We start from the raw sequence: 17,365 nt of genomic DNA, 5'->3' as shown, positions 1-17,365 counted from the left end.
ATTGCCAGAATAGTTTTTTGTTTGTTTTTGTTTGCTCTGTGTGCTCTGTTTTCTATCGATATCTTGTTTGCTATGGTACTTGTCCCAGCCGGTGGTCCAAAATATAAAATGGTGTTTATGATAACTGAGCGCATAATGTGGTATTTTGTAAAGTTTCAATGCTGTTAGAATTTCTTCGTACATTAATCTTTATTTTCTTATTGTGACTATTTTAAGTAACCACCTTACTCATTTAATGCCTCAAGGATCTCGCTCCGCCACTTGGTACGTCACAACTTCACGACACGGCATAAGCCCCCACCCAAGACTTGTCAAACTTCCCTCACATATTTACAAAGACTCTACCCTTAGCTACCTATGCAAAAGCCAGATGTTTCACACAGGTCCAGAGATTCCAGACCATTGTGCCTATTGCCCGGAGGAGGTTGCCGACCCACTCTTACCTGCTGCACTGTCCAGCCACTCACAATCTCTGCCAGTGACTTCCTGTTCCCTCACTCGGACAACATGGAAGCAGCTCAGATAATCACCACCTCCATCCTCTACACACTGATACATACTTGCTGTATGTACCCGCCACCTTCGTAAATCACAGCCTCATCAGTGACCACCTCTTAGTTTAGCTCATGTTTCCCACTTTGACTGGAGAGAGAGAGAGAGAGAGAGAGAGAGAGTAGGGTAATGTTAACCCAAACCTTTTACGTTGCTATATATATATATATATATATATATATATATATATATATATATATAGAGAGAGAGAGAGAGAGAGAGAGAGAGAGAGAGAGAGAGAGAGAGAGAGAGAGAGAGAGAGAGAGAGAGAGAGAGAGAGAGAGAGAGAGCGATGTGGGACGTATGAGAGAGTGGAGATACTGGCTAACTCTTGCATTAGTAAGGGGATACTAGAAGAGAGAATAAAGAAATGTCAAGAATTAGGCAGCAGAAACAGTTATAGTTGTTTTTTATCTCCTCGTTGGTAAACTCCCAGACAAATAATGTTAAGAGTCGGACATTTGTTTCCCTTGGCCAATGACCCTCTTACGTAAAAAAAAAAAATAGATAAATAAAATAAAAATAAATAAATAAATAAATAAATAAATACTTGGTACATGCACAGGGGAAGGCTAACTTAGTGCACGCAACACTTAGCGCATGCGTGATACAACCTAACTTAGCCACGAGATGCACGCAACATTTGGCGCATAAGTGATAAAACCTAACTTGGGAGCAGTTTAGATGGGATTGGAGCCATGAAGTGAGAAAAAGAAGACTAGGAATGACCAGGAACCAATTAGAAGAGCCTGGAGAGAGAGAGAAAAAAAAAAAAAAAACAGTTGAGGAAAGAAGATCGAGGAAGAGAGAATGAGATGAAGGAATGAAATTGCTGTAGAGCTGCAAAGGATGAGAACCACTTCGGAAGATGCAAGGGACAGAAACAACTGGAGGAGACTCGTACAAGGCACCAACCCCTGACTCGAGGAAAACGAAGAAAGGAGGCATGCAGTGAGTAAAATCAAGGGAGTAACTTACTTTTCCTTCAAGTGAATTACATTTGTCTTCCACAATGACACATGCCATTCCTTCCCTGCTTGTGACTGTGCCTACGTAACGTTTGGTGAGTCGAGGTCATGTTCTGAAAGTGAAAGTGAAAGGAAAACTGCTTTAATCTCCCTGGCGGCCTTTTTCGAGAGAGAGAGAGAGAGAGAGAGAGAGAGAGAGAGAGAGAGAGAGAGAGAGAGAGAGAGAGAGAGAGATCCAACAAAACCTCTTACACTCAAAGATGATGGTAATAATAATGTGTGTGTGTGTGTGTGTGTGTGTGTGTGTGTGTGTGTGTGTGTGTACTTTAGAATGTCGCTAAATGCTACAATACACACGGTGGCTCTTCTCCCCCAAGGTAAGATGAATACAATCTCCTTTTCCTTTCTTCCCTTTCTCCCCTTTCTCCTTTCCCTCTTCCCCTAGCGGCGATTCGTAATTTACTCAAGGCCAGTAAAGTCTCGTATAGAAAGGCCGCGGGTAACAAGGGTCAGTCTGGCATTCTGGATTCTGACAGGCTGAGAACTGACCGGTGTAATTGTCTTTTGTGTCAGTCTATGGTGGTTACTGGATGCCGGTTTTCTCTTACTGCAGACCGTGCTTATGAAAGATGTGATTGTTTTATTTGTGTGTTGGGGAAGGGGGGAGGGTTAGAAATGTTGTAGTCTGTGCATTGTGGCGTGTGTAGTGATGGAACATTCTTTTAGCATGTCTCTTGTCACCTGTCACTGCCTCATACTTCTTTAACTGAGGAATTCTCGAGCGTGACAAAGCCAGTTATGAACAGCGAGACCATTAAACAACAACAACAAAAACAACAACAACAACAACAACGACGACGACGACGACAACAACAACAATACCTACGTAAATGTATATATCTCATCAAGACAAATTCTACAAATAATACCAGAATCATTTAGGTCACAGGAGGAATACAGATAGATGACAGCATTGCAATGAGGGTGAGTGAGTCATCAACAGGTCTGCAGTACAAGTAACAGAAATCCATACACGAATTCTTATCAAACACGCCACAAACTAGGCACCTGTTTTGTGTTCTGGAACTTTTGTATCAATACTGTAGCAGCGTCAGTAACAGGGAGGCGTCGATGACGGTAGTGGTGCTCCTGTCTACAGAATTACGTCTTACTGATTTAATGACTCGAAGGACTCAGCATGTACTAACTCTGGAGATGCTCCATTAATAAGGGATGCTATAGGAACCAATCCGCGTCTAGTGTCCGGGAGAGAAAGCGGCAAGCCAGTTTACCATTCTGCAGCAGCGACCGTGAAGCGGGCAGAAGTGATGAAAGGCGATCCCGAGATCCGCGGACAGTGTTGCGGACTAGCGGCGCTTCCAGTCACATGAGCGCGGAGCTCCGGGCTGGAAACGTCAGTCAGTGCCGTACTTGTGCCTCCTTGTGTGTGAGAAAAGTGAGAAAAAAAAAGATCATCATGCATCTTACGTGATTATACCTGAAGGAACTCGGGACAAAATTTTCTGGTAGCGCGTGTCATCAGTGATCTGGTCTTGTGATGCGGTAATCCTAACGCCTCGAGTCTCAGTGACACACATCGACTTCCTCCACCTCGAGTGACCTGGTCAGGCCGGGGCGACGATGACCACCAGAGTGCTGACCACCTTGCTGAGGCTGGTGCTCCTGGCAGGGCTGAGGCGGTCCGGCCCGGATCCTTATATCACACCGCCGTCACTCAGACCCATCTATGACTTCGTGGTAGGTACGTGCACCTCTGTTTCGTTTTATCTTTCTATTGTTCTTTTTTCTGGCCTTGTCTGTATCGTTCATTTATTCAGTCAGTCTCTGTGTATCTTTTCCTCTCAGTGTTTCTCTGTCAGTTTCTGTCTATCGCAACCTTCACTAGTAGCACCAAACAATACACAGTTTCTTCAACACCCTTTCATTCTTCTGCCTATCCTCCTGTGGGTGCGCTTGGGCATCGCAGTGGGCGGAGGCACCGGCGGCAGCGTGGTGGGGGCACGGCTGGCGGAGGCTGGATGGCAGGTGCTGGTGCTGGAGGCAGGACACGCGCCGCCCCCAGAAACGACAGTGCCTGGCCTTAGTATCGCCCTCTACTTCACTGACACGAACTGGGAGTACACCATAAGCCCGCAGAAATACTCCAACCGGTACTTCCTCGACAGGGTGAGTGTCGCGTCACTAGGGTACACATAACGGTAAGGCGAGAGGGTGTTGTGTCATTCAGTACAGTTAATCTTGTCAGTGACGTGAGGAGAATGCTTGTGTTGACAGGAATGCTAAATAGATAATGAGTATTGGCAATCTCGTGTATAGGATTGCACTATACAGACTGAGAACTTAAAGAATAACGCCCGTACTTAATTCTCTTGTGTTTACCAGGGAGGCCGGATGGTACAGGGACGTCTAGTGGGCGGGTCATCCTCTATGGGCGGGATGCTGTACGCTCGGGGAAACAGGAGAGACTACGATCTATGGGCGGCCCTCGGCAACCCCGGCTGGGACTACGAGAGTGTGCTGCCCTACTTCAAGAAATCCGAGGACTTCCAGGGGCCTCTGACTCCTGACGCGGGTGAGAGAGAGAGAGAGAGAGAGAGAGAGAGAGAGAGAGAGAGAGAGAGAGAGAGAGAGAGAGAGAGAGAGAGAGAGAGAGAGAGAGATGAAAACGCAAAACTATCATTTCTTACCTAGGAATGAACAGTTTTCTATGCTGTCAAAATAGTTCAGAAGTTTTCATTTTTCACGCATTTCTCATAGCAGATTAGAGGTTTCCCAATAGTACGTGGGAGTCATTGCAACCCTTCCGCCCTTCTCCTTCTGCCAGAGATGTTCCACGGCCGAGGCGGTCCTCTGGGCGTCACTCGTAGCACCAAACTCTCCCCAGTAAGCGAAGCCTTCCTCGCTGCCGGCCGTGAACTGGGCTATACCGAGGTGGATCCCAACACGTTCAACCAAGTGGGTACGTGAGAAAGTTTACAGTCACCTGGTACAGGGGCGGATACGAGTCATACAGGCCTCAGATGATCCTCAAGACAGACCCGCCTGAGTGCAAATAGGCCTCAATTAAGGACATGCTATAGTGCGTTATGTCTCAGGTTTACGAGTGTCGCTGGAAAATCCAAAGGTTGCAGAAGAGTGTAGTATATCATATTATACAGAAGAGTACTTAAACCATAGTAATAGCAAATGTTTGTAAACTTCTTATTTTTCTTTAAGAGAGAGGTCAGATGAGGGTCTAAATGGCATGTCAAAAACATCAACACTATCAGTCCCTAGAGGGAGGGGAAGAGGCCACGTGCCAAGACGGTTTAATGGAGAGGCGGACAGGAAGGACCTGTCATAGTCAGGGTTTGCTTCTCTGAAATGATACAAGCAATGGTCTAAGGGGATTTATTAGTCTTGTCATACAGATGTCAACTGATCTGACCTGCAAATTACTCCTTCACGCCTGTGCTGAGGTGATGCTTTGTGAGGTATTGCGCAAGGTCATGTAGTGTGTGTGTGTGTGTGTGTGTGTGTGTGTGTGTTATCGCTAAGTTGCTAACTCTCTCTCTCTCTCTCTCTCTCTCTCTCTCTCTCTCTCTCTCTCTCTCTCTCTCTCTCTCTCTCTATCTCCTTTACGTGTGTGTGTGTGTGTGTGTGTGTGTGTGTGTGTGTGTGTGTGTTTTGACAAGCAGGGTAGTGCGTATGCTCCTCAGTCCATGACGTATGATGACGTGTGTGACGCCACGGTCATTTCCGGCGATAATTATTAACCTCTGTATTTGTGGTCAGTGCCGAGACAGGCACGTCACCGTGTTGACAGGCGGGAACCGTCTTTAAGTACAAGGTGGACTGGTGGAGTTCAGTTTGAATCTGGCTGTCACAGTGACAGGGTGGAATAAGACGTGTGAATTTTACTGCGGGACATTTGTCAGTATAGTTTTACACACACACACACACACACACACACACACACACACACACACACACACATACACAGGTAGGGAAGAGGAAGGAGAGGGGAGGACTGGGATGATCCGGGCAGGGGAGGGGGCAGGAATGAGCAGGTGGGGGAAGGAAAGAGAAGGGTGGATAAAATAATCTGTCTTGGAGTAACGGAGCACACACACACACACACACACACACACACACACACACACACACACACACACACAGTCAAAATTAATGCTGAAAATTAATAAATAACCTCTAAAATAATCCCAAATAATGAGTAAGGCTGAGTGGTGGCCAATCAGTTGAAAGAGTGAGTGGATGGTTGGATGTGTGGATGGGTGGGTGGATGAGTTGGAGTATGGGTGGATAGATGAGTGATTAAATAGATGGGTAAGTCAATGGGTGTGTGGATGGGTAGATGCATTGATGTGTGGATAAATAGATTTGTGGATGGACTGATATGTGGATGGAAGGTGAGTGAGATGATTGGGTAGAAGGAAGGGTGGATGAATGAGTTGTAGGTAGGTGTGTGGGTAGATGGGCGTGTCAGTGGATGGGTAGGTGGATGAGAGAGAGAGAGAGAGAGAGAGAGAGAGAGAGAGAGAGAGAGAGAGAGAGAGAGAGAGAGAGAGAGAGAGGGCAAGTTTCCTCAGTTTTCCTCAAATGCCAACATGTTTTTTTCTTTTCTTTTTGCCTATTATTGTATTTAAAGCAGTGAAGTGTTGTGAAGTCAGAGAGAGAGAGAGAGAGAGAGAGAGAGAGAGAGAGAGAGAGAGAGAGAGAGAGAGAGAGAGAGAGAGAGACCAACCCATTGTTCCCATGCAGGGTTCGCACGCTCCTCCTACACCGTGCGAAGAGGAGTCAGGTCCTCCGCAGATGACTGGCTTCGCCCTGCACTCCTCACCCGCCCCAACCTGCACGTCCTGACGGGAGCCACGGCGCAGAAGGTAACAGAACGCCCTCACTTAACCTATAACGGGACATTTCTACTCCATTCTTACCTTGATCTGCGTCATCCGTTCCTTCTGAGTGACGGTTGTAGTTCCGAAATGCTTTGTAACTATTTTCAAAGCGCACAGAGACGATTAGCTAGGTTCTCATGTATATTTTTTCCCATTAGTGATGCATAAGCCTTATCAAACCATCACTAGGATCGTGAAAACACACTTGCAAACCTCAGTAACTTTTCACTACACGCTGTTAAATGTATAGTTATAAAATAAGACGCCGAAGTGTTCTGGGGGTGTTGTGTCTTGAGTCTGTTCACCGTCACTCAACACTCAACCTCCGTACGTTCCTTGCAGATCGTCCTGAGCCAGAGTAAGCGTGCCGTGGGCGTTCAGTTCGCGTACGGCGGTCAGGTAGGTTGATGCTACATTGAACTGAGGGCGAGGCAAGGAGGTGGAGGAGGATGAGTGAACCGCATGATGACGTGGTGAAAATCAAGGGAACGCGCTTGTTGTTGTCATTGCTTTTTCATAAGTACTGCACGTGATTCTTCCGGTTCTTATAATTTTCTTCCCTCCTGTCTTTGATTTTATAGGATATCAATCAGCTTTCATTCATCCTAAAGTGGTTAATAACTCTTCATGTGTGTCTATGTGGCAGAGGCTCCAAGTACGAGTGGCGCGTGAGGTGGTGGTGTCAGCAGGCGCCCTGGCCTCCCCCAAGCTGCTCATGTTGTCCGGGTTGGGGCCCGCTGCTCACCTACGGAAACACGGGGTCAGTCACCTATCGCCTCCTTGGTTGGGCGGAGTGTTTCAGGCGCTGGTTCGGGCCATGATCTTAGCGCCCCGCTTCACTGATTCCTTGATGATTATTTAGTTAAACTTCCACTGTGTTAAGAGAATGTTTCCATATGTGATGAAATAAAGTTTGTTATTGTCGTTCAAGTAATTGCACGGATATTAGTTCGTTTAATTATTATATATACGGGGTTTTCAAAGGTATACTGATGTCTCCACTAGAAAATGTCAGAAATTGTAAGAAGGAAGTATGTAGCAGCGAGACGCGTGTCCTAGATAACGAGTAGGGAAGGTGGGGAATAGGGGAAGGGGCGAGACTTGTCCGCACACACGCTAAAAGTTAACAAAAACCTTGTGCCCTCTTCCTGTACGCAAGGTGCCGGTGGTGGTGGACCTGCCTGGCGTAGGACAAAACCTGCAGGACCACTTCAACGTGCACGGACTCACGTGGACGGTGCCTCGGGGCGCCCTCGGCAATCCTAACATGCTGGCTGGGGCCTTACAGTACCTTGTCTCCATGGAAGGTCAGTGGTTTCGCTGTTAACGGATTTTGGGTCACGACTTTCCTGTGTCGTGCTGAGATGTCTTGTTATTTTGGTTGTTTTCGAGTCTGATCTGCCGAGTGCTGGTGTGCAAGCTTTCACTAATTGTACGTACTGCGTGAACTCACTTTGTTTCTCCGACAGGACCGTTCACAGAGCCGCTGGGAGACAAGACCACCGCCTGGGTGAACGTGGGGTCCGGGGAGACCGGGTGGGCAGATTTGCAGTGCCATGTGTTGTCTCAGACCCCAGCCTTCGATTTCGGCCTCTTCACCACGACTCTCCTCAGCATCAGCCGCCAGGTAGGACCGGCAGCGCCTCAGGCTACAAGGACCAGACTGAGAGTGTGAAGCAGCAATGGTTTTTATCAATAATAATCCTTCCCTTTCCTCCGTTTCTTGTTGTTCCCGCAGAAATACCTCGCGTACTTCGGTCCCATCCTCGGATCGGAAGGCTTCACGATCGAGTGCCAGCTGTCGAGACCCAAGAGCCGCGGGGAGGTCACTCTGCGTTCCAGTGACCCTGATGACTACCCGATAGTCAACCCCAACTTCCTGAGTCACCCTGAGGACGTGAATACGATAGTCAAAGGTTAGTACCAAGGTCAACTGAGATTTTAGTTTTTACACTGTATATAGGAATTGCCAACCAGATCATTCCGAGCAGTGTTTCTGAGGTGTGATAAAGAATGAAGCAAGTTGTTTACTGTCATCACTCTCCAAGTATTTCTCCGGCAGGGATCAAGTTTGGTCTCTCCATCGCCAACACTTCAGCTCTGGGCGGCAGATTCGGTGCCAAATTCCATAGTAAGGTGAGGCGCCGGTACCTGCTGGGAATGTCTCTCAAATGACTGTAGTTCAGTCTCATATGTGTGTTCAGAGAGAGAGAGAGAGAGAGAGAGAGAGAGAGAGAGAGAGAGAGTCAGGCTTTCCTCATCTTAGCAGACACACAGTTCACGCACCACCTGTTCTCCCTCCACCAGCCGCTGCCGGGGTGTGGCGGCCACGTGTTCGGCTCCGACGACTACTGGGCCTGCTACGCACGGCACATGGGCACCACCTACATCCACCCCTCAGGGACCTGCAAGATGGGGCCGCCTGAAGACCCCACCAGCGTAGTGGACGAAAACCTCAAGTAGGAGCATGACTTTTATTGAGTATTGGATACGTGGGTGGAGGAAAGTGGTTGGATAGGGGACATAAGGGATAATTTTTGTGTTTTTATTGGTCTGTATCAGCCTGCAACACTTTCCAAAGCTCGGTGGTCGTGTATAACCTAACTAACCGTCACGCCGCTGCTACTGATTACACTATTGACCGCTCCTGGGGATGCAGTTCGTGTGGTTAGGCGCTTTGTTCTCTCATCAGGGTTATTTGCAAATGCCACATGGGTGAGTAGTAGGATAGGATCAGCTTCATCCTTCGCAGCTCAAATACCGTACCGGGTTCAAGTTTGTACTATGAAGGCGGAGTTACCGAGATCAGCAGGAGGTCTGTGTTTTGAAAGGCTTTGTTCTCTCGTACTGACTGCTTTCAAAGGCCAGAGAGATTATAAATCGAGTTATTAAGGATGTTTTTCCCTCTCTTGACGCAGGAACCTTGTCAAACTATCAACTGAATCATGAAAACACCTCCAAAAACGCCAGCAATTTCCACTGCAGTCTGCTATAAATCGAGAATAGACGAGGAAATGTCTTGAGAATATGATCTCACTAAATTGGGTCTGGCAGGATTCTTGTCCAACAATCAGTAGATGAATAAGAAGATCCTTAACCTCCCCCCACCAAATAACTTCCACTAGAACCTGCTTAAAGTCGAGAAAAAGACGAGGAAATGCTTGAAAATACTATTGCATGGAATTAAGTCTCATGTAGGTCACGGCACAGTGTTTGTTGATAGAAAGACTGCTTTTCTGGCGGTGCTTGCAATGGACATGCATTGCGAAACTTAAGTGAGGTGTAGCATGCAATAATGACGGTGCTGGTGGAGTGTTCCTCCCGCAACATATGAACGCTTGCGGAAGATAGTGCCTCCGAGCAGGATCATACACTACATTCACCAAGAGCCATTGCGGGAGTGAGTAGGACCAAAGTAGAGTCAGTTTAGGTTAGTAGGTCTGCGCTGGGCTGAATGGGGTTAGGCGTGACGGGACGGGGCTTTGTTGAATGGTCTGATATCGTTTAAACAAGCCATTCCCTTTAGAAACTTATTGTGTGTAGGAAATGTTAGCACTTATCTATTACCTCGTACGTGTTATTGGTCCTTGCAGGTGATGAGTGAGAGGGTAATGGTTATTTGTTTATCATTTTTATTATTATTATTATTATTATTATTATTATTATTATTATTTTATTTATTTATTTACTTATTTATTTATTTTATTTATTTATTTTTTTTCGATAGCCTGAGTCTGTATTTTAAAGTCATTCCCTGAGGAAACTTAACGTGTAGGAAATGTTAGCACTTATTCATTACCTCGTAGGTGTTGCTGTTCCTTGCAGGTGATGAGTGAGAGGGGAAGGGTTATTTGTTTATTATTTTTATTTTTATTTATTTTTTTGATAGCCTAAGTCTGTATTTTTAAAGCCATTCGCGTGTAGGAAATGTTAGCACTTATTCATTAACTTGTACGTGTTGTTGTTCTTTACAGGTGATGAGTGGGAAGGTAAAGTTTACTTGATACCCTGAGCTTGTATTTTAAAACGCTCAGGATTAATGGAGACGATTTTTCAAAAGTCATGGAAATTATTAGTTCTCTCGCTCGTGTTTTTCCCCACTAATAATGCAAAATCCTTGTTAAAACTATTATTAGTCACGAATATATCCTTGAAAACCACAGTGACATCCACTAGACTAGAGCCTCTTGAAACTAGACGAGACGAGACGCGGAAACATTTGAGAATACAAGAAAACCTGACCTAAATCACCACACTGGACCACTGATTATGTACCGCCGTTGCAGGGTGCGAGGAGTGGCGGGCCTGCGGGTGGTGGACGCGTCAGTCATGCCTACCATCACCTCGGCAAACACCATGGCGGCCGTGGTCATGGTGGCGGAGAGGGCAGCAGATCTCATCACGCAGGAGTGGACTGGTTACTCACCGCGACTACACAAGTGACCTAAATAAGTCCCAAAAGTCCCAAATACCTGTCCGCGGCGTCTCAGGAATGTAAGGCGGCACAAGGGGCAGTACAAGGGTGATACGAGGGTGGTACAGTGGACCTACCCGTGTTTTGCTCCCAGATTCTGTGGTTAGTCATCGCCTCCTGTTTGCAGGCGTGGATGGAGCAACATGTCTTGGCGAGTGTGAGGGGGACAGTGGCGGCTCCTCCCTTCTCCCTTCCCTTCCCTTCCCTTTGCTCTCCTGCCGCTGCCCCGTGTGCTTCTGTGTGGTGGTGGTAGTGGTAGTGGTGGTGGTGATGAAAACTGATACAACAACAAGTACTACTACTACTACTACTACTACTACTACTACTACTACTACTACTACTACTACTACGGTCTTCGTAACTGTGACGTGTGAGTTATATATTGAGGTCTGCCAGTCAATACCTCACTGAATTAGTTATACTTGCGTGACTAAACACCATGATGAGAGAGGGAAAGTAACAAATAACAATTTAAACATGCGCCTTTCTCCTCCTGCATCTGGTGTGGTTTGGTTCACCTAGTCATCAGGGAGGGTCCACGCATCATCTGCATTTTGACCGTTTTATTCTTTGTTCGTCTACGGAAGTGTTCTCGTTGTAAGAATATTAGTTAGCTTTAGTTTCTCGCATCTTCATCTCTGCCGCCGCTGCTTTCATCTCAGGAATGTGAGAGTACGGGTAGTGTGAAAGGAAGTGATGCTTTTAAAAGTTCTTGTTGTACCAGTTTTTGTGAATGATTTATGGGTGAATACGAGTGCCATACTACTGCTACTACTACTACCTCAGCTACCTAAACTGTTGCCAGCACTACTACTACTACTACTACTGTTACATTTTCCGTTGTTTTATGTAGCAGGATTTTTTTTCTTCCTCGTCTTCTCAGTGTCTACTACTACTACTACTGCTACTACTACTACAGTAACACCACCATCACTACTACTGCTGCTCCATTTCTTGCAGTTTTTGTATGTGGCAGGAATTTTTTTTTCCTTTTCTTCTTTTTCTTTTCTTCCTCTGACGCAAAACCTCTCAGGAATCCAAGGTTTCTGGTGTCTAGTGTCGCGGAACCTTGCCACAGAGACACAGCGTTCAATCAAAATACAGACGCGAAGCACTGCCTCATCCATTCATCTGAGATTCCAAGTCATGTAAAGGGGATGTTTGGGAGGCGAATGGTGACGCGCAAGACAAGTGTAGGAAGAGAAACGGGTTGATTGTTGTTTTTGATCAGCTTTCAATTAAGACAGGAGCTTATAAATGAAGCAAGAGAGAGAGAGAGAGAGAGAGAGAGAGAGAGAGAGAGAGAGAGAGAGAGAGAGAGAGAGAGAGAGAGAGAGAGAGAGATCGGTTCAGGAAATAAAAAAAAAGTGAAGTTATTTTTTGCCGTTTCAGAAAAAGAGAGACAAAAAGTGAGCAGAAGTGGAAATAAAAAGAAAAGAAAAGAAAATGATGGGCAGTGTAGTTGCTATGCCCCGATACTCCTTTGCTTACAATGAGTGAATACATTTTTGTAAGATGACTGTCAGTTGGTAAGAGGAGTAAAGACTGAAAGACACACGCAGAACACAGTGGGAATAAACGGGACAGATTCACCGTCGTCTGATCAAGAGAGTAAACAAATGATGAACTTACCAAACCTTTGTATTTTGATAACGTTTTGTATGTAGGAGTGAAATATATTGACGTGTATTGTACTGTCTTTTGTTATTGTTTACTCATGTGTGACTGACTCTCTCTCTCTCTCTCTCTCTCTCTCTCTCTCTCTCTCTCTCTCTCTCTCAGTAAGGAATTTACCTAATATTTACTCAACACGCCCCGTCACCGCTTACAAACTCAAGCTCACACTCGTTTCCTCCTCCTCCTCCTCCTCCTCCTCCTCCTCCTTCTCCTCCTGCTGCTGCTCCTATTCATACTTAACAAGAGCGGGAAACCTATCATACACATAACAAAATAAAATGTTCATGGTATTTGATAAGGAAAGAGGTGACGAATGGGAATAGAAAAAGGGAAGCATGAGTGGGAGGGAAGAGAAAGGGAGAGAAAGGAATACACTGAGAGAAATGAAAGGGAAAAGAAGGGAGAATTGAACAGAAGAGAAAGATGAGGAGGTGAAAGGAGATGTGACTGAAATGCTACATGAAGGCAAGGAAGAAGAGAAAGGAAGAGAATATCATTAGGTAAACAAAGCGATAATAGGAAGAAAATGGATGATGAAAGAAAACGAAAACAGGAAGTGGAGAACATGAAAATCACTCTCTCTCTCTCTCTCTCTCTCTCTCTCTCTCTCTCTCTCTCTCTCTCTCTCTCTCTCTCTGTCTTTTCACCACTCACCCACGTTCCTACCACTGTTATTTCCTTCCCTCTCACTCACTGCATTCACTACATAATGTTAATGCCTTGACCCTCGCGCCTACCTCTCACTTTCCTACGCTTTCAGCCCATGCATACCACCCTCTCACTCCCTGACCTGTTTCTCCCTTCCTTCCCACCGTTAATGAGTGTTCCGTCGTCTACTAATGCAACTGCCTCTCGTGTAGTTTGTCTTGGTTGAGTGGCTGAGTTGTGATGTAAATGTTTAGTGCTATTACATCATTGCTTGCACTTGGTTGAGTCTTACGTATTGTATTGCTACAGAGAGAGAGAGAGAGAGAGAGAGAGAGAGAGAGAGAGAGAGAGAGAGAGAGAGAGAGAGAGAGAGTACAGCAGGTTCATTAGTCACCATGTCTGACCCAAACGGAGCCTGTTGAGAGATCTGGATGTCACTGCCTTTTCTTTCTCCCTTCCGATGCCTTCCCGATGCTCTTTCCTAGCCTCGTACCTCTTCCTCCTCCCTACCTGTCTACTCCACCTCTACGGCCCGCCCTCGTAACAAAATATCGGTTGGGACACTCAGCATTACGTTCCGACATTCTGTTTATCTCGAATGTTTGTTGCATATTCGATTTGTTAAGGTTATTTCAAAATTGTGTTTAGTTGTACTTCTTAATTCAAGTAAATATTCTTTTTTTTAGTTATCTCGGAACGTGTTTTAGTGATTATGTCCAAATACATCCAAACTCCTATCGACTCTCTCACTGGGACTATTTTCAAATGCTACAGAAATAATTAGTTGGGTTCTCAAGAGTGTTTCTCCTGCTAATAATGTAGAGGACTAGTTAATCTGTCACTATAACCATAAAAACACTCCTAAAAACCTTTGTAACTTCAAGTAGAGCCTTCAGAATGTAGTGGAGGTGCGGCGCAGAAGCGTTTCAGAATATATAGTTCAGAAAGTCATCACTGTGGATTGTAAGGCATAAAACAATATACACGAGTCTACGGTACAGCTTGGAAAGGCAAGTTATAGAAAACGATTACGGTCAACCAGGAGGAGGGTAAGCTTAATATTATTTGCTCTTTAGTCTGGACTCTTTTGCTCTCCTGTTTACTAACTTTGAAAATCGTCCTTATCAAAGCGTTTCACAATAGATATACCTGTTTTCAAGGGTGTTTTTTTTTTTTATCAATGGGAAAACACCTTTAGAACCTGAATAATCATCTGTGACCTTCGGAAATGGTTCTTATCAAAGCGAGATACCTGTTTCCACCAGTATGCATCAGCGTGTATTGATCATCTCGAGAGGAACCTTGGGGGGAACCAGATATAGTACTGAATGGTTTGACAAGCCTTCTAAACACATCTGCTCTGAGGATCACTGTCTATATTAAAAGGGACAAGATTCGACAATTTTCACGAGGGAGGCACCACCACCAGACCTAACACGCTTACTTCAGTTTGAAAGGCAGATCATTCAGAACGAGATTATCACATGTTGCGCCCACATAAACATGACTGTGATGATGATGGTGGTGGTGGTGATGATAGTGTTGGTGATGGTGATAGTAAGGTTTGGGGTGGAATTATCGTGAACCGTGAGATTAGAGCTGAAGCAATCACTTAAGACTAAAAAAAGAAAGGAAAGAAAATAGGAAAAACCAAGGCGAGGTTGAAGATAGTGGTGGTGGTGATGGCGATAGCAATGTTGTGGGTGGAATTATCATGAGACGAGATAGTGGACCAGAAACAAGCCTTCAAAAATAAAAGAAAGGAAAAAAGATACGAAAAGAAAAACCCCGTCACATGAGAATAGATAAGAACAATATATAGTACTAGAAGACCTCTTGGGTTATTGTAAGGGGGTATCTGTTCATCTACTTCCTGTTACTAGTGAACAACATGTGGGAGAGCAGGATAGATACTGAATAAAGTAAGGTTGTATTAATTTTACCGGTATTAGAACCATCTTTCCTTACATAATAACCACCCGAGTCATCTTTTATTGTTCAGCAGCTACAACCAAACATTGTACTAACTAGAAATTGCAAAATCTATTTCTTTATCCCCTTCTTTGTTGTTATAAAGATTCCATGCATTGCTTTTAGTGTTGTGGACTATTGCAGATCCTAGTGAAAGATTTAATGAACAGAAGCTGAGATAAAGGTTTGCCTGAGGAGCCTCGATGGAGAAACTGCATGGACGGGCATAAGATGGAAGGAGACCAGAGAAAGAGAAGGACAAGGAGGAACACAGCTGGGTGATATTTTACTAAGGGCACCACCTTCCTGCCCCTGCAAGACCCCGGAGTCAGTGTGTCCGGCCGACAGCCTCAGAAGGAAGCGGCTCCCATCCTGCTTGTCTGCTTGCCTGCCCACTCTGCCATCCCTCCCTGCCTCCCTCTCCTACCCTTCCTGCCTGCTTTTATCCCGCCCCAGCCTTGCAACACGCACATATTATTAACACACACACACACGCACGCACACATATAGATAGATATATAGATAGACAGATACTGAGACATACATAGTAACACATGCAGATAGACAAAAAAGAAAAGAAATAATAAAAGTAAATAGAAAAAAAAAAAGTAAAGAGGGAAATAAAGGAATAAATGGAGGAGTCTTGGATAGATCTGGACTGAGAGATACGGGAGTGAAAAAGTAGAGGGAGAGAAGCGTGAGCGGGCTACTGGTGAGGGCGGATGAGGGGCTTAGGGGAGCACGAGTGGTGAGGGTGAGGAATAGTTCAATCACGTCCCTCAAACGCCGCTCATTCAAGAAACGACAAACTTTATTGGTCGGCTGGAAGTGCTAGATTGTTTGTGTGTGTGTGTGTGTGTGTGTGTGTGTGTGTGTGTGTGTGTGTGTGTGTGTGTGTGTGTGTGTGTGTGTGTGTGTGTGTGTGTGTGCGTGTGTTACTGAATATGATTTGCTGCTGCTACTACTATTACTACTACTACTACTACTACTTCTACTTTTACTACTACTACTACTACTACTACTTTTACTACTACTACTACTACTACTACTACTACTACTACTACTACCACTACTACTACTACTACTACTACTACTACTTTTACTACTACTACTACTACTTTTACTACTACTACTATTTTTACTACCACTACTACTACTACTACTACTATTAATAATAATAATAATAATAATAATAATAATAATAATAATAATAATAATAATAATAATAATAATAATAAAAAAAAACTATAATAATCCTACTAGTATTCGCACCATGCACCTGCCACAGGAAAAGTTAATTAGTTCAACAGGTAATGGACAGGATATGAAGCAGCAACAGCAGCACCAGCAGCAGCAGCAGCACCAGCACCAGCGACACGTGATGGGATGTAATGATGGATGATGGTGGTGGTGGTGAGTGTCTGTATATGTGTGTGTGTGTGGGTGTGTACGTGTGTGTATGTATCTCTCGTCAGAGGAATACGTATATCAAGCCACCAGAATAGCTTTCAGTGTCTGCAGGTAACCCATTTCGCAGCGGTGTGCCACAAAGCTCGGAGAAAAAGCGATGCCCAGTAATTAGGGAGGTGTAGGAGACGGGCTGGGGGCGATCAGTGCTGCCTTTCCAACGGGGCGACTTGAGAGGAAAAATGTTCTAGCGCCAACTCTCACATTTCAATTCAGAGTGGGTAGTGATTTCCAGAGTATATCACGGGGAAAGGCGGCGGACTGGCGGACGGGCTGTAGTGAGTGAGGGTTGGCGAGAGGTGGCTGGGCAGATGACTTCTCCCTCTCACTCTCTCTCTCTCCCCCCTCTCTCTCTCTCCCCCTCCTGTCATTCGTCTCTTTAGTCTTGCCTTCATAAAACTCCCGCACTGTAATTGCATTTGCTGATACATCCACCTTTTTATAGCTCTTTTTTTTCTTTTCATCGCTTCGTTCAGGATTTAGAGTGACAAGGGAGGGAGGGAGGGAGGGAGAAAGGATGATGGTGGTAGTCTGATACCTTACTTTCATCATCTACCATGCACCATTACAATGCTCCTCATGAATGCCATTACTAACATAATAGCACCATAACTAAATTGACTGATACATGGTTGCCACAGTCACCATAACCTTTAGTGTTGTTATAGTCATTACCTTATTTACTAGTA

General features: G+C 45.1%; 1 protein-coding gene and 1 long non-coding RNA gene across 2 annotated transcripts in view; one reads left to right on the top strand and one right to left on the bottom strand.

The window, feature by feature from the left end:
• Positions 1 to 1,514: 1,514 nt before the first annotated feature.
• The window catches only part of LOC135106568 (uncharacterized), a 59,212-nt gene continuing 43,361 nt past the window's right edge, over positions 1,515 to 17,365 (bottom strand). Inside the window, exon 4 of the long non-coding RNA XR_010271366.1 lies at positions 1,515 to 1,633. This is a non-coding gene — a long non-coding RNA (uncharacterized LOC135106568). The remainder of the gene's footprint in view (positions 1,634 to 17,365) is intronic.
• LOC135106563 (glucose dehydrogenase [FAD, quinone]-like) lies at positions 2,902 to 12,607 on the top strand. Its single transcript, XM_064015778.1, has 13 exons — positions 2,902 to 3,282; positions 3,508 to 3,707; positions 3,924 to 4,113; positions 4,366 to 4,500; positions 6,303 to 6,424; positions 6,782 to 6,838; positions 7,086 to 7,199; positions 7,599 to 7,746; positions 7,909 to 8,066; positions 8,178 to 8,355; positions 8,502 to 8,575; positions 8,747 to 8,898; positions 10,726 to 12,607. The coding sequence occupies exons 1-13, from the start codon at positions 3,162 to 3,164 to the stop codon at positions 10,880 to 10,882; spliced, it is 1,806 nt and encodes a 601-aa protein (XP_063871848.1). The 5' UTR covers positions 2,902 to 3,161; the 3' UTR covers positions 10,883 to 12,607.

Source organism: Scylla paramamosain, chromosome 13 (assembly GCF_035594125.1).
Source record: "Scylla paramamosain isolate STU-SP2022 chromosome 13, ASM3559412v1, whole genome shotgun sequence".
Lineage (NCBI taxonomy): Eukaryota > Metazoa > Arthropoda > Malacostraca > Decapoda > Portunidae > Scylla > Scylla paramamosain.
Note: the sequence above shows the minus strand (reverse complement) of the source record. Positions and strands in the feature narration are given on the sequence as shown.